Source organism: Bufo bufo, chromosome 3 (assembly GCF_905171765.1).
Source record: "Bufo bufo chromosome 3, aBufBuf1.1, whole genome shotgun sequence".
NCBI classification, from domain to species: domain Eukaryota; kingdom Metazoa; phylum Chordata; class Amphibia; order Anura; family Bufonidae; genus Bufo; species Bufo bufo.
In genome coordinates, this window is record NC_053391.1 from 431139619 (window position 1) to 431154903 (window position 15285).

Below are 15285 nucleotides of genomic sequence, written 5' to 3' on the forward strand. Positions count from 1 at the left end.
TATTTTAATTAGGTGAACTACATTTATGTGTCAATGCAAACACTCTTGACAGTTTGCCTTTAATTTATTTTTTATTTATTCATTTTTCTTGAACGTATTAACAGATATTAACTGTGTTAGATATGCATAATTATACCTGGCTGCTGAATAATAGAGCCGATAATATAGTATATAGTTGATTGCTAACAGTTATATTACATATGGATGAAACAGTTATCATAATACAGGAATAAATACATCTGCACCATATTAGTGGCAGTCAATGTTCTGCTATAGAAAAACAAAAAGATAAGTCTGTAGCTTCCTAAGGAACTCAGATACTAGATAGGTATAAAAAGATGCTGTCCCTTCCAGGAAAAAAAAATTCAACTATTAAACTATGTAATTATAATTCCATTTTATGCTTTATGCTCTATTTTCTACTTTCAGGAAGTTCAAATTGTAACAATATTTATTAGCATTTTACAGCATTTTTATAATATGAAGCAGCACTACAGAGCCTTGAGCACCCTTATTCTCCTCTTTATCTCCATAATACAGCGTCCGATGACATCAGAGGCTTATAGAGACATTGCAGGGTCCCACAAAAGTTAATAGATGCCCTAAAACAGTGCCATACAGCTTAGAAGTTGCAAGGAGCTGTAATGAAGAAGACCTATTACTACTGGTACATGCCCAGATAAGGGTCCCTGCCAATACTATCTTGAATGATAGAGCCCGGTAATCACAATAAACTCCTTACTGCACAGTTTTTTATGCAGTTTTTAAAGCCAATTTCAGTAGTGGATCATAAAGCAAGTATATAAAAAAAATATTTTGTTCCTCCCATTTTTTGAATCCAGGTTCAGAAAGTCTCTCAAAAGTACACCAGTGCAGTTTGATTAGTTGATAGCTGGTCAATCACTATAACGCCACTAATTTATGAGATCAATCTGCTGATTTAACAAACTTCAACTTGACATAGTACACTAAATACAAAGTTACAGCCAACTTTAACTGACCTTTTCAATGGCTTTTGTTATATTTTCAATTTAAAGCTTGCTGCAACTGTGTATTTAACACATTAAATGTCAAGTGAGTGTTTGCTCCATCTGTATTCTGTAGTGTTACAATAGCAAAATATATAGGGTTTACTGTGGTCAATTTCACAATCTTCTTCCTCATTTTTATCCATAGTCAATCATTTTCCCATGTTTAGAATGTTATTTTAGGATTCCTTTTTATAATTGTAACCAGCGTATCTCTCAATTATTGTGCTTAATGAAGCAGCAGAGAACAAATGTGTATTTAATCTGTTTGTTTGTGAGGTCATTAAAGAGTCCAGTGAGCATAGCCAGGGGTAAATTATTTCAAGCACTTAGGATAGAGATGAGTTTAAAAAGCCATTTCACTTTAGCTCTTATACTCTGCAGACCAAATGTGGAGTGAGTACTGTTGAGTTTTAATTAAAAATAATATTAATTGTCAAAAATTCATGCAGGGTCTTTATTATTTAATACAAGATGCCTATATAGGGAGTTTTTACAAGTGGGGGAAATAATTATTTGACCCCTCACTGATTTTGTAAGTTTGTCCAATGACAAAGAAATGAAAAGTCTCAGAACAGTATCATTTCAATGGTAGGTTTATTGTAACAGTGGCAGATAGCACATCAAAAGGAAAATCGAAAAAATAACTTTAAATAAAAGATAGCAACTGATTTGCATTTCATTGAGTGAAATAAGTATTTGAACCCCTACCAACCATTAAGAGTTCTGGCTCCCACAGAGTGGTTAGACACTTCTACTCAATTAGTCACCCTCATTAAGGACACCTGTCTTAACTAGTCACCTGTATAAAAGACACCTGTCCACAGAATCAATCAATCAAGCAGACTCCAAACTCTCCAACATGGGAAAGACCAAAGAGCTGTCCAAGGATGTCAGAGACAAAATTGTAGACCTGCACAAGGCTGGAATGGGCTACAAAACCATTAGCAAGAAGCTGGGAGAGAAGGTGACAACTGTTGGTGCGATTGTTCGAAAATGGAAGGAGCACAAAATGAACATCAATCGACCTCGCTCTGGGGCTCCACGCAAGATCTCACCTCGTGGGGTGTCAATGGTTCTGAGAAAGGTGAAAAAGCATCCTAGAACTACACGGGAGGAGTTAGTTAATGACCTCAAATTAGCAGGGACCACAGTCACCAAGAAAACCATTGGAAACACATTACACCGCAATGGATTAAAATCCTGCAGGGCTCGCAAGGTCCCCCTGCTCAGGAAGGCACATGTGCAGGCCCGTCTGAAGTTTGCCAATGAACACCTGAATGATTCAGAGAGTGACTGGGAGAAGGTGCTGTGGTCTGATGAGACCAAAATAGAGCTCTTTGGCATTAACTCAACTCGCTGTGTTTGGAGGAAGAAAAATGCTGCCTATGACCCCCAAAACACCGTCCCCACCATCAAGCATGGGGGTGGAAACATTTTGCTTTGGGGGTGTTTTTCTGCTAAGGGCACAGGACAACTTATTCGCATAAACGGGAAAATGGACGGAGCCATGTATCGTGAAATCCTGAGCGACAACCTCCTTCCCTCTGCCAGGAAACTGAAAATGGGTCGTGGATGGGTGTTCCAGCACGACAATGACCCAAAACATACAGCAAAGGCAACAAAGGAGTGGCTCAAGAAGAAGCACATTAAGGTCATGGAGTGGCCTAGTCAGTCTCCGGACCTTAATCCAATCGAAAACCTATGGAGGGAGCTCAAGCTCAGAGTTGCACAGAGACAGCCTCGAAACCTTAGGGATTTAGAGATGATCTGCAAAGAGGAGTGGACCAACATTCCTCCTAAAATGTGCGCAAACTTGGTCATCAATTACAAGAAACGTTTGACCTCTGTGCTTGCAAACAAGGGTTTTTCCACCAAGTATTAAGTCTTTTTTTGTTAGAGGGTTCAAATACTTATTTCACTCAATGAAATGCAAATCAGTTGCTATCTTTTATTTAAAGTTATTTTTTTCGATTTTCCTTTTGATGTGCTATCTGCCACTGTTACAATAAACCTACCATTGAAATGATACTGTTCTGAGACTTTTCATTTCTTTGTCATTGGACAAACTTACAAAATCAGTGAGGGGTCAAATAATTATTTCCCCCACTGTACATGCTGGCTTCTATGTAGCATGAAGTTTGACACTGCTAATTCACTGTCCCTTACAACTACTAGTCATAAAAACTGCAATGTATCACTATCATTTATTCATCTAGAACTCTTGGCACATCTTAGGACTTGAACTTTAAGAGTCGCATAATGCTGTCTCAGTGTTTAGGTTAATTCTACTTGATATAAAAATATTAGTGTATATTTTCCACAGTCCACACCAATCAAAATCAAAAATGAAAAAGCAGAAAGTATTACTAGCCCAAAACATTTTCATGGCGCAAACCTCTGCTGTAAGCTATGGTACTATATTTTATATGGTCTCCATAAAAGTTGATTCCATTACCTTGGACAAGGTAGAAAAAATATGTGAGTCTGATGAATATGTTAAGGTATTGTCAATGGTCCCGTGAATTAAATGAATGTGCAAGTTTATTATCCAAGCGCTTTCTATATAAAAAAAATATAAAAATAAAATCTATCCAATAAAGGTTTTGGCAGCCACTGTAGGAATGGTTGGACCATTTTTACTCTTAGTTATGAACAATGACTGTTTGATGGGAAGTAGCACTGTAACAATTTCGAAATTCCTAAATAATTCTTGCCATATTTCCACAGAAACTGTACAAAATTTTAAGTGAAGTTAAATCTGAAGTGGAGACAGTGATAAAAACAGGACGTCAAATTGTCCAAAAACAACAAACCGAGAACCCAAAAGATCTGGATGAAAGGCTTACTGCTTTAAAGCTGCAATACAATGAGCTAGGTGCAAAGGTAAATCTAACATATACCGTAGCTTTACACTTTATCAATTGAGGACCATAGATGGAGCCTTTTCTAAGTGGGGACATGGGGATCCCTCATACTCAGGGTCACAGGGGGTCTCAGTGGTAAAACTCCCTACATGTTATATTTATCACCTATCCTTTGGATAGGTGATAAATAAAGGAGAGTAAATCATTCAAAATTAGATTTGGGTTTGATTTGGTCTTAACGGTTGACCAATCTATTATGGATCCAAATCAATTCTACCAGAATCGAAAGTGCTTCAATTGTCAGGAAAAAAATGTTATGACATATTAAGGTCTCCTGGATGCATATGTTTCTCTCATTACATTGTTTTCTTCCTCTTCCAAAATTTTACCAAATCGAATCACCAAAAATTTAGATTTGGAACCAACTCTAATTTGTTTAGAATTAATTTGCTCATCTCTAGTGATAAATCCTTTTTGTAAGGTAAATATTGTTTATCAAAGTAACATATTTCTTCTTTGTATTAGACAGGTATAGAATTGAAATTTAGCTCATCTAGCTGTGAATTGCATAAGGCCAGGGACTCCATAAAAATAAAAAAAACTGGAATGTGGTCTTTTGCGGTGCCATTTATTATAGCAGGTTTTAGGATATTAGATTTACTTTGCATAAAAAAGCATAATTTACATCGCCAATTCTATCTGCAGGATACAATAAAGAGGCACATGGAGACCTGGTGACTTTATACTATGGAGCTGTAGGGACTCCATGTGCTACATTATTGTTCTTTGTGTAGTGCAATATTACCGGGTTATTCTAAGAGAGAATAGCTCTCTAATATATCTGATGGGGCACAACACTGTGTTTTTTATATAAGGAATCGAATAGAATAAATGTCAGTCTTTGCAAGTAGAGAATGTCCCCTTATCATAATACTAAGCTGAAGATTTATCACAATAGGAAGGTTGTTCACTACAAATCTCTGGAGGAAACTGGGCACATACAGATTGCATTGATTATCAGGACAATATGGGGTAGTGCGGGAGCAGATATGGGTCTTGGATTATGTTTTCACTTGCAGTAGGGTTAGTACATGGACACTTGATGATATCTAAAATCTTTACTTGAAGTTAATACGCTGTTTCTCCTGCAGAGTGTGCTAGGTCATTGCCCTTAGGTTTTAACTATGTTGAACACTTATCTTGTACAGGATTTATTTTCTTCCTGTCATTACAACTGATACAATAGTCAGTCCCTAGAGCTCTTAACCCTGCCCTCATCATAATGCTCATTTAACCATTCTTCACAATGGAAAAGACGTTAATTGCCTCAATTTTGTACATTGCTTGACTTATAAATACATAGATCACTGTGAGGGAAGAATATTTCCCCTTCAGTTAAATATTGTATAGTACGCGAGTGGCTTAAACTTTAAAAACTAAATGGTGACCTAATTTCAAATATAAAAAAATGTAACAGAGCTGAATTGCCTTTAATATTGGGATACAATCTAACCTATTGTTCTATAGAAATCCAAGGAAACCATATAACCTTAACTGTGGCAGATAAAACCATAAGTTTAGCTCTACTACATTGACTAGCTCAGCCCTGCTACATCTGGGTAGCAATAACTTTGCTTGGCAGAATATCCTCTTTATGCATTAAGTAGGTGTCCATTATGATTACCATTCTTCTCAACAACACAAATAGTATAGTTTTGCCGTGGTCATATGTCAGTCTTGTACACACAGATAAAAATGTAAACATGTTACACTTATCAAGTATGGATACAGCCTAGCAGAAGTAATGCAGATTGTTAAAATTCTAGAATACTTTTCTGATTAAAATGTTGCTTCAGGCTTGCCAGCAGGGTGTTTGTCCATTACCACTTCTACCTACACTATCCCCAGTCTACTGCACATAAGATTCAGAAATGTCACAGCATACATTATTCTAATCTGTTTCATTGCTGACTGCAGGACTCCCTGTGAATATAGTATTAGTGTTAAGTCATTTTTATCTGAAACCAACAAAGGTCTTTTTCATGCTAGGTGCCCTCATACAGGAGCATTGTGCTATAAATTGAGAAGCCTTCCAGGTTGGAGACTATAAGCTAATTTAAAAAGATGACTAGGGAGTCATTCTTAATTAAGCTTCCAAATTGCTTCACCAATTTTTTGTATTTTTGTTTAATGCCAATTGAAATAAGACATCTTATTTAATTTTTAGAATATAATGAACAGTAGTAAAACACACTGATATGTTTGATGCTTTACATATAAAAAAAAGTATAAGGGGATAGTTACTTTGCATCCAACATCCTAGTTTTAAAGATAATCTGTCAGCAGGTTTGTACCTATGAAACTGGCTGACCTGTTACATGTGCACTTGGCAGCTGAAGGCATCTGTGTTGGCTCCATGTTCATATGTGCCTGCATTGCTGAGAAAAATGATGGTTTAATATATGCAGATGACCTTCAAGGAGCAACAGGGTTGTTGCCATTGCAACTACAGAGTCTGCTCTCTCTGCAACTTCCCTGCCTTCTCCATTTTGATTGGAAAACGTGTCTTAGCTTGTCACTGTGGAGTGATCAAGCTGGTAGACGATCATAAGGCGACCCTTTCTACACGTGCCGCACATAGGACTGTAGCGGTGAACCGCTACACTCACTCAAAGTGTAACAAGAACAAAATTAAGGTACGGACATGCGCCTTTTTTAGAAGAAACCAGGCAGTACACACCCAGCTGCACAAAAAACTAGGGTGACACAGACTTGATAAGGGGCCGTCGAGACCCCGAAACGCGTTGTCTCAAAATAAACTTTATTGTATCCTGCACCGGGTCGTGGTAATGCGCCTTATGATCGTCTACCAGCTTGATCACTCCACTGTGACAAGCTAAGCCATGTTTTCCAATATATACCCGAGTGGTGACTTGGCCTTCGTCCCAAGGGGCTTCTTGACGAATCTGGCAGCACCGACCTGCACCTTTTATACTTCACAGCTTACCTGCAATACGGTTGCACTTAACTTCAGTGCAACCATAACAGGTGAATCTATTGCATCCACCAGCTCTTTGAAGGAAGCTGTTGTACGATTTACTTACCCTATGAGCGCCTTTCTCACCCTTTGGCCGTTACCTTTCTCCATTTTGATTGACATGCCTAGGGAGTGAAAACATTATCGTGCCTGACCCTGTGTATCCAAGTGGAGAGGGCACTGCAGTTGCAAAGAGAGCAAAGCCTCTAGGTGTAACAGTAACCTCCCCATGCTCGTAGAAGTTCATTTGTATATATTAAAAACATAATTTTTCTCAGCAATGCGGGCACATATGAACATGGGACTAACACAGATGCTTCCAGCTGCCAAGCACACATACAGCAGGTCAGCCAGCTTCATAGGTACAAATCTGCTGACAAATGCCTTTTATGGCTTGGTAAGCACTCAGACTTTTGGAAGATGACAACTTCGAGTTCACATGTAGCTCAACCTATGTGCACCAGGTTTAAAGAGGTTTTCCAGGGGTACCTGTCCTCAAGAAAGGTCATTCATATTGGATCTGGGGGTATGACTCTTGGGAGTTCTGCTGATCAGCTGTTTGAAGAGGCTGCTGTGCTCCATTGAGCACTGCAGACTCTTCCTAGGACAGTGACATCATGTAAATCGATATTGGTAGATGGTTCATGGTTTTGTTAAAATGATATTGGGATTGTTTGTGCTGCATGGTTTGTTCTTATCTATGAAGACTGATATCTCCTGGTATATATGATTTTATATTTTGCTGCACAAAACCCCCTAATATACAGTTAGATTTATATTTAACATTTATGTTTATCTATATATAACTGATAAGGATTTTGGATACCAATGTCTTGTGACATGTCTACCTAAAGGCACAGGCCTATTAATACATTTGGCATATTTTTTAGCTGTCTGTGTGCCCAAAACTGATATCAATTATAGCAATGGACCATCATATAGATTTAAATTATAATGTATTCTAGTTCTTTTGATAAATATGGTAGGCTGTTGTGGTCTACTCCTCTTTCAATAAGCCCCACCCACTTGTGTAAGTCGACTTTTGTGGTGTGAGCAACATAACAAAAAGCAAAAAGGCACCTTTCTTCCTATTGAGTACTTGGTTGTAACAAAGTAGCTAAAATGTATGAAAAAAGCAATTAACAGCAGACAACATAAATTAAAGTATTGAACTAATACATAACTGCTAACAGTCACAATTTTAGTTGGCCAAATGTAGATGATTGTACAGCTTGATGGTGCACAAAGAAATTCTTGGATATGATGAACAAAGAACTTTTATTGCAAGCTAAAAGACATGTTTTGGAGAATGCATTCCGCTTCTTCAGGTACAGTATAAGCAAGTACTATGCTAGTAACAATAGGAGTTGAAGAGACTGGAAATATAGATCATCTATGTCCCAATGTAGTACCTGTACACAATATCTACAATATATTCATAATAATTACCTGGTAAAAAGCAATTTTGACAAATAACTGTAGGTAATGGTGGAACCAATTAGAATATGTCTGCAGTATGTTTACTATCAAGGTCTTTTTCTCCAATGTTGAGTGATTATGGGTGAAGTACTGAACTGAGCACACTATGTCACTAAATTGACTATGCCTTCTACACTGAATATAGTGCTGCTTCTCCAGTGTACCAGGATTGTTGTCTTTAAAACAAAAAAAAACTCTGCAACCCCTATGATTTAGTGCTTCTCCTATGTTCAAAGTAATATGTGCACAGTATAATTTAAGAAGAGGACAAGTAAGTTGATAGAGCTGTCCCTTTTTAAAAGGTTGCAGCCTTGCAGGATATTACATAACTTAGGATTTTAGATGAGGCTAGTATATATATATATATATATATATATATATATATATACAGTATATATATATATATATATATATATATATATATATTGAATATCCAGTGTGTTACTTTCATTTCTATAAATACAGGTTTGACTAAAGGTTGCAAATATTTTTAGACTTATTTTATAGAGTTATTGTTGGGTCTTTCAGTTATTTTTTTTACAGCAAGAATAACAATCTTTAACGCTATCTGTCAAAAATATAAGATCCTCGATGGACCTTATTAAAGTCAATAGGATTTTTCCAGTGTCCTTCAGAAAACTGATCCAGCATGACTGTCATGGCTCCATTATAAACAGAATCCGTGACACTAGAGTAATCAGAGCTTTGCAGTCACTTTGTATTGGAGTTTATTGTGTGTTCAAAGAGTACAGAAATCTTTATTCCAAGTTGTGATAAATGTTTCACTATATCTCATGAATAAAGTCTGTCATCATGAAGATACAAGCTACAAAAAAGTTCTGATCCCTTTCAGAACCTACAATCTAATGCAGCTACCTCACTTTGCTTTGCATAGCTTTACAAAGGCTAAAGCTACACAAAAATGTTTTGTTCTAGACATTTTAATCATGATTTGTATGAGCATTTTTCCAATATAAGGAGTAGATCTGTAGTTCCTAATCTTTAAAAATTTGCTTAGATATCTCCTCAAATAACAATTAAAAGAAAAATGACTATATAGTCTTAAGCCCCTTATACATATTAATCCAAAGTTGATCAAAATGGATTATTTTATCCAAACTGATTGATGACATTTTATAACAATCTTTCTTTGAAAGAACAATCTCAGAAAGGTTTCTTATCCTTCAACCAATGCCATTCATCATGTATGGCCAGTTTAACCACCTCAGCGCCGCTAGCTTAAACACCCTTAATGACCAGACCACTTTTTACAATTCTGCACTACACTACTTTCACAGTTTATTGCGTGGTCATACAACTTACCACCCAAATTAATTTTACCTCCTTTTCTTCTCAGTAATAGAGCTTTCATTTGCTGGTATTTCATTGCTGCTGACATTTTAACTTTTTTTTGTTATTAATCGAATTTACCGAAATACCGAAAAATGGAAAAAGTTGCCTTTTAGAGAGACATTTCTCTCACCCATCATGGGTATATGTAAAAAGACACCCCAAAACACATTGCCCTACTTCTCCTGAGTACGGCAATACCACATGCGTGACACTTTTTTGCAGCCTAGGTGGGCAAAGGGGCCCAAATTCTAAAGAGCACCTTTAGGATTTCACAGGGCATTTTTAACACATTTGGATTTCAAACTACTTCTCACGCATTAGGGCCCCTAAAATGCCAGGGCAGTATAAATACCACACAAGTGACCCCATTTTGGAAAGAAGACACCCCAAGGTATTCCGTGATGGGCATGGTGAGTTCATGGAAGTTTTTATTTTTTGTCACAAGTTAGTGGAATATGAGACTTTGTAAGAAAAAAAATAAAATAAATCATCATTTTCCGCTAACTTGTGCCAAAATAAAAAAATTTTTGAGGAACTCGCCATGCCCCTCACGGAATACCTTGGGGTGTCTTCTTTCCTAAATGGGGTCACTTGTGGGGTATTTATACTGCCCTGGCATTTTAGGGGCCCTAATGCGTGAGAAGTAGTTTGAAATCCAAATGTGTTAAAAATGCCCTGTGAAATCCTAAAGGTGCTCTTTAGAATTTGGGCCCCTTTGCCCACCTAGGCTGCAAAAAAGTATCACGCATGTGGTATCTCCATACTCAGAAGAAATAGGGCAATGTGTTTTGGGGTGTCTTTTTACATATACCCATGCTGGGTGAGAGAAATATCTCTCTAAAAGTCAACTTTTCCCATTTTTTTATACAAAGTTGTCATTTTAGAGAGATATTTCTCTCACCTAGCATGGGTATATGTAAGAAGACACCCCAAAACACATTTCCCTACTATTCCTGAGTACGGCAATACCACATGTGTGACACTTTCTTGCAGCCTAGGTGGGCAAATGGGCCCAAATTCCTTTTAGGAGGGCATTTTTAGACATTTGGATTCCAGACTTCTTCTCACACTTTAGGGCCTCTAAAATGCCAGGGCAGTATAAATACCCCACATGTGACCCCATTTTGGAAAGAAGACACCCCAAGGTATTCCATGAGGGGCATGGCGAGTTCATAGAAGATTTTTTTTTTGACACAAGTTAGCGGAATTTTTTATTTTTTTTATCACAGTCTCCCTATCCGCTAACTTGGGACAAAAATTTAAATCTTTCATGGACTCAATATGCCCCTCAGCGAATACCTTGGGGTGTCTTTTTTCCAAAATGGGGTCATTTGTGGGGTGTTTGTACTGCCCTGGCATTTGAGGGTCTCCGCAATCATAACATGTATGGCCAGCATTAAGAGTTTCTGCTATTCTCCTTAAATTGAGCATACGGGTAATGAGATTTTTTTTACGTTCAGCCTCTGGGCTGAAAGAAAAAATGAACGACACAGATTTCTTCATTCGCATCGATCAATGTGGATGAAAAAAATCTCTGCCAAAAAAAAAAAAAGGAGGGGTAAGGAATCTGCCAGGACATAGGAGCGCCGCCCAATATCCAAACCCACTTAGCTCGTATGCCCTGGCAAACCCGATTTTCTGAATAAATCATTGCCAGGATTTTTTTATATTTTTTTTATATACAAAGTGTTTGCCAAAACATATGAACACCGCCCCTCAGCTCATATGCTTCGGCAAACGTATCTTTTTTACTGCAGAGGAGAAATCTCGTCTTGCAGCGCCGCATACACCGACTTTTGTGTAATCTGACAGCAGCGCAATGCTTCTGTCAGAATGCACATCAGTGCTGCAGCTCGTTCATCGGTTGGTCCACCTAGAAGGTATAAAAAAAAACAGGCCGCAACGCAATAAATTTATTAACATTGAGTTTATATAACATTTGAACATTAACTTTTATAAACTTTATTTAACTTTTTGAACAGAACATTAACTTTTTTGCTTACCGGTGATTTTTTTTAATTTTTTTTTACCTTTATAGGACAAACCTCTCCTTCCCCATGGGACAATGTGCAAAGCGCAAATCACCCAGAGATGTGGCGAAGTACATTATGCACTTTGTCCCAGGTGAAAGGAGAGGTTTGCAGCAGCTGTGAGTGAAAGGGCCCTAATAGCCCTGTGTGCCTGTCCTGTGTAACGCAATCCCTATGCTAAGTGTACCTGTGTGTGGTACTTCCAGAAACACTCCCCTAAGCATAGGGCAGGGTAGTCAGGGAAGTCAGAACAGAAATAGCGGGTGTCACGCCTTATTCCACTCCTGCTAAAGACACATCATCTTTTTTGGGGTGGAGCTTGGGTTGAGGTACCAGAAACGACACTGGGGAAATGTCGCTCGTGTAGACGGCTCACTACACTGGTGGATGGGGCCACGGAACCTCCTGGATACAGGAGGTTCTCGATGATCTCTTCCTGAAATTTGAGGAAGGATCCTGTTCTCCCAGCCTTACTGTAGAGAACAAAACTATTATATGCAGACAATTGAATCAAATATACAGACACCTTCTTATACCAGCGTCTGGTGCGTCGGAAAACTAAATAAGGAGCCAACATCTGGTCATTGAAGTCCACCCCTCCCATGAGCAAATTATAGTCGTGGATTGAGAGGGGCTTTTCAATGACACTGGTTGCCCATTCTATTTGTATTGTCGTGTCTGCGTGAATGGAGGAGAGCATGTAAACGTCACGCTTGTCTCTCCATTTCACCACAAGCAGTTCTTTATTACACAAGGCAGCCCTCTCCCACCTTGCAAGATGGGTGGTAACGAGCCGTTGGGGGAAGCCCCGGTGACTAGGTCGCCCGGTGCCACAGCAGCCAATCTGTTCTAGGAACAAATGCCTGAAGAGGGGCACACTTGTGTAAAAATTGTCCACATAAAGATGGTACCCCTTGCCAAATAATGGTGACACCAAGTCCCAGACTGTCTTACCACTGCTTCCCAGGTAGTCAGGGCAACCGACCGGCTCCAGGGTCTGATCTTTACCCTCATAGACACGAAATTTGTGCGTATAGCCTGTGGCCCTTTCACAGAGCTTATACAATTTGACCCCATACCGAGCGCATTTACTTGGGATGTATTGTTTGAAGCCAAGGCGCCCGGTAAAATGTATAAGGGACTCGTCTATGCACATGTTTTGCTCAGGAGTATACAAATCTGCAAATTTTTGTGTTAAGGTGGTCTATGAGGGGCCGAATTTTGTGGAGTCGGTCAAAAGCTGGGTGGCCTCTGGGACGAGAGGCGCTGTTGTCACTAAAGTGCAGGAAACGCAGGATGGTCTCAAATCGTGTCCTGGACATGGCAGCAGAGAACATGGGCATGTGATGAATTGGGTTCGTGGACCAATATGACAGCAATTCATGTTTTTTTGTCAGGCCCATGTTGAGGAGAAGGCCCAGAAAAGTTTTACATTCGGAAACTTGGACGGGTTTCCACCGGAAAGACGTGGCATAAAAGCTTCCCGGGTTGGCGGCTATAAATTGAGAGGCATACCGATTTGTTTCTGCCACGACTAAGTCCAAGAGCTCCGCAGTCAAGAACAGCTCCAAAAACCCCAGTGCCGATCCGATCTGAGCTGTCTCAACCCGAACTCCAGACTGGGCGGTGAAAGGGTGAACTACAGGTGCGGCTGAAGTTGGGGGCTGCCAATCAGGGTTTGCCAGCACCTCAGGGACTCTAGGGGCTCTACGGGCCTGTCTGTGCGGTGGCTGCAACGGGGAACTAATGCACTTGCCACTGTACCAGCTTCAACTGCCCTTCTGGTGCTCGCCACTTCACCATGTTGTACGGCAGTGCTGGTACTAGGTCCAGGATGGGCTGCGCTGCTGGTGTATGCCTCACCACTTAATCCGACAGCGCCAGCCCCACTCTGCTGCCCTTTATGAGGATCCTGCGCAACCTGTGGTCTAGCAACACGGGGCCGGGTACGCCTGGTGGTATCAGGGACCTCAACCTACTCGTCCGAACTTTGGATCAGACTGCCACTGCTTTCTACAGGTTCGTATTCTGACCCGCTGGATTTGTCAAATGAGGGTTCCCATTCCTCATCCGACTGGGTCAGAATCCTGTAGGCCTCTTCAGAAGAATACCCCTTATTTGCCATTTGGTCAACTAAATTTAGGGGGTATTTTCTGAGACTACCCAAGAAAAAAAGCAAGCCTGTCTTGCAAATGGGAGGCTAGCGAAGTACCGGAAGCCGCTGTGATTGATAAAAAATATCAAAACTGATTTTAGTATTATCCTTTCCCTCACGCCCCTTGACAAATCCCACCTGATCAGGGTGGATTACACTAGGTAGAAAGCCCTGTAGTCTAGTGGCCAGCATCTTGGCTATTAATTTGAGGTCAACATTAAGTAATGGGATCGGGCGGTAGCTGGAGCATGACGAAGGGTCTTTACCTTCCCTGGGAATGATAGTAATAGTGGCTTTGGTCATATCGACTGAAATTAAATGGTTGAGTAATGAGAGGTTGCATATGGGAAGTAGGAAGGGGAGAAGGGAGTTTCGGAAAGCTGAGTAGTAAGATATAGGGAGGCCATCAGGACCTGGGCATTTACCCTTAGGGGTGGAGTTAACGGCCAGCGTCAACTCGGATATAGTGAAAGGTTTTACCAGGGAATTACATTGGGTTGTGGTCAGGGTCGGGAGTTGGAGAGAATCCAGGAATGAGTTGATATTGGCCTCTCTTCCCTGGGAGAGGTCTGGGAGCTTAGAGGCAGGCAGGTTGTACAATGATTCATAAAAAAGCTTGAATTGCTCAGCAATCTCTTCTGCTTTGAATATTAGGTCCCCCTTCGGGCATTTGATGCTCTGGACGTGTCGGGAGTCTCTTCTTTGTTTAATTCTCTGCATCATAAATTTTGATGCCTTGTTACCATGTGCGAAGAACTTCTGTTGAGCAGACAAGAAATATTTGGCTGAACGCTCATTCAGAAGGTTCTTTAGTTCAGTTCTGAGAGAAGAGAGTTCCGCCAACTGTTGGGCAAGTAAGGATTGCTCACATACTTTTTTGAGTATGTGTATCTTTGACAATAAGGACATGTATTTTTTCTCTGATTCCTTTTTTAGGTAGGAGCAGAGTCCAATCAACCTGCCTCTAATATATGCCTTATGGGCATCCCACAGGATCTGAGGGGATATGTCTGGGGTGTTATTAATGGAAAAATAATCTTCCAGATAGGAAGTAATCTGAGATTTATAGTTAGGATTACCCAGCAAGGACTCATTAAACCTCCAATTAATGTTCTTACCCGTCCTGGTGGAAGGATGGACATCACAAAATACTGGTGAGTGGTCCGAGAGTGTCATATCTCCAATCTTGGCTCTGGAGCAGAGCTGTAGATATTCTCTCGAGATGAAAATGTAGTCTATTCTACTATATGAATTGTTTGCTGAAGAATAAAAGGAGCAATCATGTGAGTTAGGATTAATACAGCACCAAGTGTCTAATACCCCTAAATTGAAAAGT

The 15285-nt window shown here is 39.7% G+C and overlaps 1 protein-coding gene across 1 annotated transcript in view; it reads left to right on the forward strand.

Moving 5' to 3' along the window:
* DMD (dystrophin) overlaps nt 1–15285 on the forward strand; it is a 3443536-nt gene that overhangs the window by 1513555 nt on the left and 1914696 nt on the right. Inside the window, 1 exon segment of the mRNA XM_040424996.1 lies at nt 3759–3914. Within this exon segment, the coding sequence (XP_040280930.1) occupies nt 3759–3914 (156 nt within the window).